Source organism: Apiospora marii (assembly GCF_038362585.1).
Source record: "Apiospora marii strain CBS 49790 chromosome Unknown utg000013l_segment0_segment0, whole genome shotgun sequence".
In the NCBI taxonomy this organism is placed as follows: Eukaryota; Fungi; Ascomycota; class Sordariomycetes; order Amphisphaeriales; family Apiosporaceae; genus Apiospora; species Apiospora marii.
This window is the reverse complement of record NW_027117384.1, coordinates 1,976,414-1,988,960: the sequence shown is the minus strand read 5'-3', so window position 1 is coordinate 1,988,960 and position 12,547 is coordinate 1,976,414. Positions and strand designations below refer to the sequence as shown.

At 50.7% G+C, this 12,547-nt stretch overlaps 1 protein-coding gene across 1 annotated transcript; it reads left to right on the top strand.

Moving 5' to 3' along the window:
• Positions 1 to 9,354: 9,354 nt before the first annotated feature.
• Positions 9,355 to 12,397, top strand: PG985_015748 (uncharacterized protein; the record flags this gene model as incomplete). The annotated part of the gene is made up of 2 exons (XM_066835514.1): positions 9,355 to 11,761; positions 11,835 to 12,397. The coding sequence occupies 2 exons, from the start codon at positions 9,355 to 9,357 to the stop codon at positions 12,395 to 12,397; spliced, it is 2,970 nt and encodes a 989-aa protein (XP_066676717.1).
• Positions 12,398 to 12,547: the final 150 nt, after the last annotated feature.

Below are 12,547 nucleotides of genomic sequence, written 5' to 3'. Positions count from 1 at the left end.
CAAGGGATGCGTGCAGGGTGGCAGCGTATATATTTTAAGCTTCTTGGGAGAGAGGCGGACATGGTTTTAGATCCTCACGGGAAGCTGCCGATCGGGTGCCAGAATTCCGGGGGAGAGGAGAGGGACCATGAGAGGGACCAGAGGCAGGTGCGCTGCCACTGCGATGTAAATGTAACCTCTTATCGAGACCAGTTTCCTATTTTCTTCCCCACCTCCGTTTCTTGTCGTCCGGGCTCCTCTTTTTCCATTGTCGAAGCTCTGGTGTCTGTCTGGAGTCGGGCTGCTGCTGACCATACCACTTGTTCCAGTCGGTTCCACAGCGAATGAGGGACTACCTCGAGCAGTAAATTGGCAGGTTGTTGTTGGTGGTGTTGGTTGTGTCCGTGTGTATGTGTATGTGTGCCAAGATGGATGCTATGCGGCAGATCTACCCTGTCGTCGATCATACTAGGACAGATGTGAAACCATTCCCTCGGTGGATCCCCAATTCGTGCTGACCACCCCTCCCGCGCCGTCGCGGTGGGCCGGCACGTCTTCCCTTGTGGCCTTGGTCGTCGAACCTCGCAGCTGGGGCCAGCTCGCATAGTTTTTCCATCGACTCGAAAAAGGAATAGAAGGAAAAAGAGGAAACAGGGCAGCAGCGGCAACCTGAGACAGGCTACCCAGCCAAGAGGATGCGATTGCGGATCAGGGCTTGGAAGCTTGGTGTCTTGGTGCCCTCAGGTCTTGCGGCTCTGCATGCATGGCCCGACTAAAGGCAGATTCCACCCGGCTGGAGCTACGAACCCATTGCGGTACGCACTCCCGGCTTGTCAAACGTTTGCCCGTCGTCTTGTGCGCCCAGAGCCAACACAACTGGACAGGTTGCGCGACGATGCATTGATGTCATTTGGGGCTGTGCAGCTCCTGGGACCCAACATGAAAACAACGAGGAAGTTGGGATATTCCGGCAGACGAGGGGCGATGCTGTTTATCCAGGCGCGCACGTGTGGCCGGCCAGGGCGATTGATGCTCGTACGGACCACGCAATTGGTGTTTCCCAACGGCCTTCAGGTATCATCAGCAGCAATCGGTGGTTTCGTCGCGGTTGCGCAGACAGATTATTGTTTGTTTTCTGATGTGCCGTGTGATTGATGCTCCCGTCACACTCCCATCGTGACCCTCGGACGGGGGGTCCATCGCGTCGCGATGGCCGACCGACCGACCGCTTTTTCATCGCGCACACTCCATTCCCTCGGACTTCATCCGATGTTTCTGTTACAGCTAGAGCGAGGAGGCGTTTCCAAGGTTGCACTAAGGAAGCGGCAACTGCCAGTCAGTCCTACCATTATCTCGGTAGTATTATGAGGCTTTTTTCAAATTCTCCGAAGAGCATCATCTCTTGGCCCCCTCCCATTCTCTGCGTCAACGTTGCGTCGCACATCGGCGCATCGGGCGACCTTCGAGATCCTCCCATCCAAAGATGAGGTGAAAGAAAGAAGCGAGGCGCCGACCGGACGGATTACTAAGTTCGTCCCTAGCTCAGCGCGCGCCGCCCACTAGCAACTGCCGATTCATTCACCGGCTGATCTTGTAAGGTTTCTGGTCAAACGAGACCATGACCGGACGATTAAAGATCCGATGCTTTTAGGGTCACCTTTTGAGCCTCCTTCATGAACATGACATCAATCAATAAATATCAAAAGGGCTGAACAACCCCATGGCATGGGCATGGGCGTGATAGTCAGTGCCAAACAGCGTGACAACTTTGAAGACAGGCAGTCCTGCTCGGTGGAGTCGTCAACCACCACCACCACCATTCCCTTATCGCTCCCATTATGATCCACTGATCGGACACCGGCAACCTGAGGTTAAAGGGTGGCATCCGTTTGATGTTCATGGTAAGGAAAGAATCCGATCAATCTTCCGGAAGCCTATCACGGTCCGCGGGTCGATCGGGGGCCATCGAGGGATCATTCGAGAAGCTGCAACTCTGTGCAGATTTGAAACCCAAGGCCTTCGTGAGATCTAAACTCCAACGTTACCTTATGTTGCAGTATATCGGCCACCTTGCAGCTTGCCTGTTTGGCGGCAATCGCCTAGCGCTCCCGTCTGACCGTCCATTGAGTGGCATGCTGAGCATTAGGCTAGTAGGCTAGCGGCCGGCAGGCTCTAGGTACTTACCCACGACTTACTTGTTCTACGTATACTCCGGCGCCAGGATTACCCGAGGGATTATACTCATTCAGATCTTTGCATAGCCGTCTTGAGCTCAAGTCAACAACAGCCCCAGCATATAGGGTAGAGCTAGAGGTTTCGTTTAGAAGCCAAGCGTGCGCGGCTAGCTAGTGTCACCTGTAACGCCCATTTTGGGCATTCCTTTTTTGCTTCGTTTCGATCCTGACTAGTAGGAGGGAAAAGGAGCCATCCACGCCAGGTAGAAACAAAAGGAACGGAACCAAATTGCCGAAAGAGGCCAGAGACTCCACTGGCTGACCGGGACGGCGCCGAGAAACGAAGCGTCGGCCAATGTCCGGCGAATAGGCTCATTGGGTGCCCTCCCATATCGTGCATGCAATACATTCAGTGCCACTTTATCACGTCCCTGATATCAGACAGACGTGGTAGATTATTGTCCGATTAGTTAGTCCAACTCGCTTAGAAAATAGTTGTCCCTCACATGTTACTTTTCTTCTTTCTTTTCTTCTTTTTTTTTTTTTTTTCGATTTGTATTAAGGTTTCCCGATAGAAATAAAAGATTTATAAAGAATAGGTTATTTTAAAAATAATAAATTTAAAAATAAAGTATTATATTTAATATTTTCGAAATTTTTAAAAATATTTTAATAATTATAATTTTTATAAATTGATAAAAGTTTAATAACGGTTTACAGTGATTATAAAATTCCCTCTCCAGTTTCGGTCCTATTTCCAGTCGCTGTTAATAATTTAATGGATTATGTATAAAAGGTTATCCTTATTTTCTTTATTAATTATTTAAATTAAATTTTCTATTTAATATAATTATATATATTATTTATTATAATTTATTAAAAGATATAATATATCCGTTTTATTATATTTATTTATTATAACGATAAAAATCTTTAAGAGTAATTTATACCGGATATATTAAAGATTATTTAAAGAAATAAAGAACGATTAATATAAAATTATTTATTTTAATATTATAAAGCTTTAAAAAAAGTATTCGCGATTTCGAAAATATATAAAGAATATTAAAAAAGATAAACCTTTAATTAAAATAATTTTTTATAAAGTATATAAAATCGGTTACCGTTTTCTTTTAAAAAAAATATAGGACTTCGATAAAAAAGTTTTCCTTAAAGGATAAATCGAACGATTCGACGAATTTTAAAATAAAGAGAAGGATATTTAAGGTTTAATTTAAACCCTTTTCTTTAATAATATTTAACGAGATACTTAATTTTAAGCGCTGATTAATAAGCTCGATAATAACGTCGACGAATAGATTAGGCTAAAGCTATACGTAATAATATAAACTTAAAGGGGAGAGGAAGGGAGGGAGGGAAAGAGGGCGTTATATAAAACTAATTAAGTAGTTTTAAACTTTACCGATCGATAATATATTAATACTTTATATATAAATATAAACTCTTAAACTAATATAGTTTAACCTCTTGCCTAGGAGGATCACATACTGCTTTATAGTGGTTGGAAAATCGTACTTACGGAGCAGTGTGCAGCAAGGCAAAGACTCCTGAAAGCATACTGGTATATGAAACAGCTGTCCTGCTATACGAGAGTCAGGTCACATCTAGGCCTCCATTCCGAGTCCGAGTTTCCCCGTCATCCTACGTTTCACCAAGCACTGTGATATCGTGGTGGGAATTGGAAATTGTTTTACCACCGTCGATTTTATGCCTTATCACACGTATATCATCATTTTTAATGCAGTGTCTAATCTAGGTAACCCCGCATAGGATATCAGCGTGTACTATTCTATTGTTGTCATAACAATCTCTCGCGTAGGGGCAAATCTATCAGTCCCAAGAAGCACACGTGGCAGATGGCACAGCCTACGAGACTGAAACATGGACCCCTATACGGATCTCCAGAAACACTTGTAAGAGTCTCTTTTGTTTTGTTTGCACTGGTACACACTCAACTATAGCGTTTTCCTACTCAGTTTGGTGTACGATATACGTACCTGTTTCGACTGTGCAGGCCAAGATAAACAGGGCTAGGACCGTGACACTTCAGTGACTTCCCATGCCGGCAGGTTTAAGAACACAAGCAAAGCAAGAGCCTGCAGTGCTATACAGTCTGTATTGGGAAATAACAGTTGTAAGCGAATGTCACGGTGCTTAGACCATCTACATGCCTCCCTGATGGGACTACAGCGACTGACAAAGCATTGAGACTCGGTCAGCCACCCAAATCCTTCTCAGCAAGGGGGTCGATTTCATCGATGGCCAGGAGAGGGGAAAGGGAGACCCGAGGGATCCTCTATCGTGAGTAATTGTAGATATACATGCCGGGTAAACGGTGCACAGTGTGGCTGCTGTTCGCCACAACCAAGAACCACGGCCATCCCAAAGTCTAACAACTCAACAGCAGCGGGCCACCCAATGTCAAAGAGTTTATCTATTGACTTTGATGTAGTTTCCCTTGACCGGGTCGGTATAGCCTAGCGGAAGTATTATTATGAGACTATTCTTAAAGGCAAGAGGGTTCAACTCCCTCTGCGGTCACTTTTTCGAACCCCCTCACGGGGCACTTTTTTTTTTTTTTTTTTTTTTTTTTTTTTTCCCCTTTGATCCGTCTCCCCCTCCCTTCCCTTTTTTTAGCACGCTGACCGAATCCTTCCCAAAGTCTCTGCTACCATCCTGGGCAAGCCATTTGAATATTTCAGCAGCACCATACCTTCCCTTTTCTTGGAGTTGTATTATAGCTTTAGTTGAGCAAGTCGCCCTTGAACACCAGTCTTGTGATATTGCCACGTCCAAACTTGACATGTGGGCGAAGTGATTTACTCTATGTTAGCCCGATGATCTAGGCATGTATGTCATTGGATCTTGATTGTGCGTATTCTATTTTTATTGCTGGTTTGATAACCCAGTGTGTATAAGACCACAATCGGCCAAAATCCCCAAAGGGATTCTGCTCTGAGTACATGGCTCTCAGGACCTTCCGGGACGCACGCAGCATGTGGAAGCTCGCAGCAACTCCCAATGGGATTTGCCTCCTTTACATGTTTAATAACTTTGCCGCTTCAAGCCCACCTCCCTGTGCGACTCTTGGAGTGAAACCACGGTCGTCGAGGCCAATGAAAATTATTACATTAACAAACCTCTCCCTTATCCCACTCTTGACAGATCCGATTCCCGCCATCTTGTCACTTATACCATTATAGTCTCCAGTATGGCAGGCGTCCATTCCCGGCTCGCTTTCGGTGGTGAACCTTGCATCATGATAATTGTTAGTAACTGCGATATTCTACCAGCTCCCTGCCGTTTTTTGGTCTTCTAGTACGAAGATAATTACAATGCATAACCACCGCGAGAGGCGCTGTTAGGAAAGGGACCTACCTGTCCTGAAACCCCCATGGCGTGCGTGCATGTTTGGATGCTACGTCGGACACGGCGGCTATTCCTCGCCACAAAGAAAAGAAAATCCCGGGAGCGCCGGCCAATGACGAGCACCACATGACTGACCATCGGAATTCCCGGCGAGCAAGGAGACACGCGGCATCATCCATTAAAGGGCTGTTGTTGTTCAATTGGGGCCGTGTTAAACACACGTGATGGTGCACTGGGCCATTGGTATATTACGGTATTAGGGCCAGGAACGTCGGCTGCCGGCTGCCGGCAGAAGTGAGTGTAGTGAGCATGAGCCCGGGAGTGTCCCCCGCCACCAGCCGGCTTGGGTCGTCCAATGAACTGAGAGGCGCACCGTGAATTTCAATTGCACCACAAATCGAGTAGCCCATATTAAATAGTCCCAGAGTCATCAGGGCCTCGATGGTTGTCATGTGTTGTTAGGAAGATTGGATTGCCACATGGGCGCTGAAGCTATGTGTTTTTAGACTTTGGATCTACATGGTGTATTTGTGAAATGGCATACATACTTAGCACCCCTTTCCCACAGTCTTCCCCCCATGCTAATTACCATGTGAACTCCGCATCCCCGGAATGGACTGATTAGCATTGGGGGTTGTGGGGGTATTGGGAAATTGCCATAGGTCGAGCTCCGGCGCACGGGGGGAGGGCCCCCCTGGAGACCTCAGGAGAGAGAGGCTCACCGACAATGAATGAAAAAGCCACGGTGGACTGACGACGAGACCGACTGATGTGGGCGGATGCGATGCCGGCAAGGCCCAGACTCAGCACCGGCATGCTATCAAACCAGCCGCAGCCCCTATTCTGCCTCCATCTGGCTGCCAAAAGGGCGTTTGCAAGGTTCAATTCGTAAGCAGGCCAATATAAGCCAATGGAATAATGCAACATCGAGATAAGCAAGATCTACAAGCGAACCCGGCTTCGATAACAGATTGGGTCCAGAACGGGTAGCCCGAGGGAAGGGCTTGTTTGTGTAGGGGCCTGCGTGCTAACCTACTGTATGTACAAGTGCACACATACACTTGATGGATGCATGCAGGTAGGCGCACCCAATCTGGGCGTCAATACTCGACATCAGCCCAAATGCTCGTTTGCGAGCAAGCAAGCAAGCCGTTCAGTCCGAAGAAGACAACTTACGATTGAACTCGACAACATCAGCAAAAGATGCCAGAATGTCGAGTGCAACCTCGTCAGTACCAGCGTGCAGGGTTAGTCGGAGATCGCCAACAGCAATTCGGCGTGGCACGACGTGGGGTTGGGATTGGCCCATGTCGCACGCAGTTGGCAGCTTACTTTGTAGAGAGGCCATAGGCCGGCCAGCACCAGCACTTTCTGCCCCTCGTCTCGTCCCTTTCTGCCCCGCCATGCTGATCGCGACACACACCACACCACTGCACACAAAGCTGCACGCAATTGATTTCCGCGATGCAGGTTTAAACGTAGTAGGGTCGGGGAAGATCGGCTTCTTCCAGAATCGCATACCGCCGAGTGCCCTGTCTCCCGGTGCATTCGTTGATTGACCTAGGCAATTGCTATGCGGTTGCAAGCAAATGCCGCAAATGCCCCTCTCTCCCCATGACCTTCCGTGAATGAATGGGTGAAGTTGAGGACAGAATGCTGCAGTGCAGTTTTAGTGAGAGAAAGCGGAGCTCGGGCCGACTGGGGTAATAGGTAGGTGTCGAACACCAGAAAGTATATGTCGCGGGGAAACAGGATATCTCGACGAGCTTCAATGTCGTCACAGATCACAGGCCTTCCTCCCTAGGATGCTGTTCCCGTGTAGTCCGACCAAGAAGCGGGCTTCTACCCCGTCGAGAGGCCCAGGGAGGGAAGCAGGCAGGCCATACCCAGTAGGTATCGTGGTTCGCTGGGCCAATTCTCGACTTTCTAGCAGAGTCTAGATCGTTCATCCCATGGAGAATTTCATGGGGAGTATCCATTTTTACCTTGGGATTTGGGCCCGTTGCGTCAATAGCTTCGGTGCGCTGCGCTTGGCGACGCAACCTGACTTATGTACTGTCGCTCTAGATCAACGAGGGAGATGGAGGACGACCATGAGTAAGGAGGGAACAATACGGGAGGTGGTAGTAGCAGCAGGCGGTGTCTCATGTAGGCGGCATGTAGGTGTATGCCGCCGGTATGTCGGCTGGCCTGTAGCTACATAAACAGCAGAAAAGAGGGATGGCGACCAACCGAACGATGGATGGGTTCTGCGACGACGGGCACATGGGATGCTTTGGGTCAGGGGGACAAGGGGATAAGGGGAGGACGCCGAACCTTAAAGAAAACCAATTAAACCGACGACCAACTTCGATCTGACGATTGTTTATTATGGTGTTGACCTCTCTGAACTCTGTCTTGCTCACACACACACACACACACTTCCTCTTTGCATCGCTCATTCCTCCAATTTTTTTGTTGAAGTTCTCTACGTTATTATTAGACAACCACCCAATACATCGCATTTGTACCAAGACCATTCGTTTCAGAAGGCTGTCCAGTTATTTGCCGTGTTCTTAGTGGCTGCTTGTCTTCCCGCTTGTTTTCTGACAGCGGGTTTCTACGTCAGTCGTCAGATCGAGGTACGTGCGGCGGTCTTCCCTTTCCCGTGGCCTCTTTGTCGAGCGAGTCTTTTCTGCCCCGCCAAGTTTCGTCATCGGCCGTCCTCTTCTTTTCACACACACACACATGAATTGCGTAGGCGTGGAACAAGACTGTGGGACGGAGAGACTGGAACGCGGCGCAAACCAATCAGTTCCTCTAGTGCAAGTCGCACCCACTGGCTAGGTACATACATCATGCCCACGATGCTGTCGCATTTTAGGATGAGTGTCGCCCAGGAACAAAGAGGAAGGAGGACGGGAGGATAAGACTTTTGGGAAATGCTTGCACCCGTCTAGGCATGTATGCAGTCCCAGGCCAAATCCCCCGACCTCCTTCAGCCAGCCAGCCCAGTTCGGTCGGTCAATCGTAGAGCCAGAGCCAGAGCCCGACGCATTGCGCCAGCCAGCTCAGCCCAGCCCAGAGAGAGTCGAGGAAGGGGACGAGCAGATCTACCGATCTTGCGATTTCGCGATCCCCTTTTTATCCCACCTGCTAGTTTAGGAGCAAAACCTCCCCGTCTCCAGTCCAGTGCCAGAAGCTGGCAGTACACAGAAAAGGGTAAAAGCCTTGGAAGCGTGTCCAGTGACTGCCCCACCACAAACCCGGTCAGCAATGATTGGAACCAACTTCGCATCCTCGTGCTTTTCCCACCGGGGTGGTCGTACATACGGGCGAGCAGTTGAAAAAGAGAACTAGGTAGTGCTACCACTACTGCTACTACTACTATTATTATTATTACGACTGACTACCTGCCTGCTCGACTACCTGCTCTTTCTTCCGTCCCCCTGATTCTGATTTCCCCAACCATCTACCACCTTCCTTGCATCCGTGGAAACAATCATCCGTTGGGCCACCTGCAACAGTTTATCTTAAAGCGACAAGGGTGCCTACGCCCAGGGCAACTCGCTATTGCTCCTTTACCGCCCCCCAAGATCAGGACGGCAACGTCGCACTTATATTCCCACTCCCATTCACTTCCTGACTTCGCTCGTTGTAATCTCCAACGTCGCGAGCGGCTGAGAGCTATCCTGCCAGCCTGCCATCCTCCTACAGGCGCTGATTGCCGTCTTGGCCCTTCACTCTACCCTTCAATTTGCGCCACTACCGCAAACCCCCCACCATCACTATCTTAGAAGCATTCAGGCCAGCATAACTAAAACGAATCATCATGTCGGAACAGCCCCCGCAGCCCCTTAAGAAGGGCAGATTGGACGAGGTTCTTCAGACGGAAGAAGTAAACTCTCCCCGTCCTGCGCTACTCGCCCGAGCCGAATCAGAACTCCCCGCCCACGAGCGAGCTTCCAATACGAACGTTCCCGTCACTCCCGGCATTCATTTACAGACCTACCACGACGAAGACGAAAAAAGGAAAGAGTCAACCAGCCCGAACTACTTCACAACCGACCCGGCGAACCCCATAGCTCAAGGAGGCAACGTCTTGTCTGGCTTTCAAGAGAAGGCTACCGAGCTCGGGTCCGGAATGTCCGACCAAGAAGTTTTGCGGCGCATGAGCCTGGCGTCCAAGGGACGTCGGGAGTCCATTTCTCAGATCAAAGAAGCTGTGCCCGAGCTGGCGCTTACGGGAAACATCATCTCAGCTTGCTTCAATCTGCCCTATGCGCTGAAATACCGTCAGTCGGGAGACTGGGAGCTGGGCTCCAGACGCGGCCAGTCTGCGCTCTACGACGCTTTCTCATACCTCTCTTCCGACGAGTCGCCTTGGAACCACACCGTCGTGGCATGGACGGGCGACATCGAGACACCATACAACCCCTATTCGCCCCCTGGTACCCCTCCGGAGGTCACCGCCAATATCCCTGGGAAGAACGTGCTCTCAGCGCCGATTCCCATTGACACTTCAACACCCCCCACACAAACTGTCCAAGATGGCACCTTCATACCAAGGGAGCACATGATAGACCTCGAGCAACAACTCGCTCGCGATAAGCGGATCCGGACTGTGCCAGTATGGCTTGCCGACGACGACGAAATGTCCGACGAGGGCATCACTCTTACAGACCAGAACCGATGGAGACGGTATGCGGAGCACGAGCTCTACACCCTATTCCATTACAAGCAGCATGAACCAACAGATGGCCGATCCGAGCGCATTCAGTGGGCCGACTACTACCGAATGAACCTCAAGTTCGCCAACATGATTATCGAGCAATACAAACCCGGTGATCTTGTGGTGATTCATGACTTCTACCTCATGCTGCTTCCCAGCATGCTGCGCCAGAGAGCCCCGAATATGTACATTTCCTTCTATCTGCACAGCCCCTTCCCCAGCAGCGAGTTCTTGCGCTGTTTGCCACGGCGAAAGGAGATCCTCGAGGGTGTCCTTGGCGCCAATCTGGTCGGTTTCCAGTCGTACAGCTACTCGCGTCACTTTTCCAGCTGTTGCACGCGGATTCTTGACTTCCCGTCCAACTCCATCGGTGTGGACGCCTATGGAACCCGGGTCGAGGTGGGCGTGTTCCCCATCGGCATCGACTTTTCCAAGGTGGAGCAGCTTGCTTGGAGTCCCTCGGTCACTAAGGCATACCAGAGCCTCAAGACAATGTACAAAGGCAAGAAGATCATTGTGGGTCGCGATCGCTTAGATAGTGTCCGCGGTGTGGCTCAGAAGCTCATGGCGTTCGAGCGGTTCCTCGAACTGTACCCTGAGTGGGCGGAGAAGGTGGTCCTGATCCAGGTCACCTCGCCTACCAACGTTGAGGAGGATACCGAGAACAAGATCGCCAGCCGCGTCAACGAACTTGTGATGAGAATCAATGGCGCATTTGGAGGTCTCACATTCTCCCCCGTTCAGCACTACCCGCAGTACTTGAGCCAGGATGAGTACTTTGCTCTTCTGAGAGCAGCTGACATTGGCCTGATTACTTCGGTCCGGGATGGCATGAACACAACGAGTTTGGAGTACGTCGTGTGCCAACGCGACAACCACGGCCCCCTGATTCTGTCCGAATTCAGCGGCACTGCCGGTTTCCTGCGGGATGCGATCCACATTAACCCCTGGGATCTCAGTGGCGTAGCGAAGGAGCTCGACAACGCGCTCACCATGGGCGCGCAGGAGCGGGAGTCGATGCAAAAGCCCCTGTACAACCACGTGGCGCAGCAGAATGTTCAAAGCTGGATCACCAAGTTCCTCCGGAAACTGGTGAGCAACTTGGCCAGCAACAGCAACGCCAGCGCTACGCCATTGCTTGACCGCACCGAGCTGTTGGCGCGATACCGCGCTGCCAAGAAGCGCCTGTTCATGTTCGATTACGACGGGACACTCACACCAATTGTTAGGGAGCCCAGTGCGGCTATCCCTTCGGAGCGCGTGATTCAGACCCTCAGGACCCTGGCTGCCGACCACCGGAACGACGTCTGGATAATATCTGGTCGTGACCAGGAGTTCTTGCAGCAGCATCTTGGGCACATCGCCGAGTTGGGTTTCAGCGCCGAGCACGGCAGCTTCATGAGGCACCCGGGCGAGACTGTCTGGGAAAACCTCGCTGAGAAGTTCGACATGAGCTGGCAAGACGAGGTCGTCGCCATCTTCCAGAAGTATACGGATCGCGTGCATGGTAAGTACTTCTTTTACAATTCTTCGATTTATCGGATTTGTCGTTTGTTTCGGTTACTAACATGATGTACTAGGCTCTTTCATTGAGCGAAAGCGGTGCGCGTTGACGTGGCACTACCGGCAAGCAGATCCCGAGCAGGGCGCCCACGCTGCTCGCGAATGCCAGAAGGAGCTCGAGAGCACCGTGGCCAAGAAGTGGGATGTCGACGTCATGGAGGGCAAGGCCAACCTCGAGGTTCGGCCCACTTTCATCAACAAGGGCGAAATTGCCAAGCGACTCGTGAACGACTACAACAAGGATATGGCCCATGTTGAGGGTAACAAGTCGTCGGACTCGTCGAAGCTGGAGTTCGTCCTCTGCATGGGCGACGATTTCACCGACGAAGACATGTTCCGGGCTCTAAGCGGCCTGAGCGGCGTCGCTCTGGAGCCTGAGCACGTCTTCACCGTCACCGTCGGAGCCAGCACCAAGGTCACGCTTGCGCGATGGCACATACTAGAGCCCCGGGACGTGGTCGAGGCCACAGGTCTCTTGGCCGGCGCAGGCAGCAGCGGGAGGAACGACGACAACACGGTCCTCAGCTCGGTCAACCTTGCCGCCGTCGCGGGCCTGGAGGGCAAGGTCCCCGACAGTTAAAGGGGATTTCCATGTGTGTTGTAAAGACAAGTATATGTTATTCGCGGTTGGGTTCATTGCAAATCAGAAACTTAGTTTTTTCACTGGCGAGGCGCTGGGTTTTGTAGGGCACTTAGAGAAGATCAGGCACAGAAAAAAACAACAACTTGA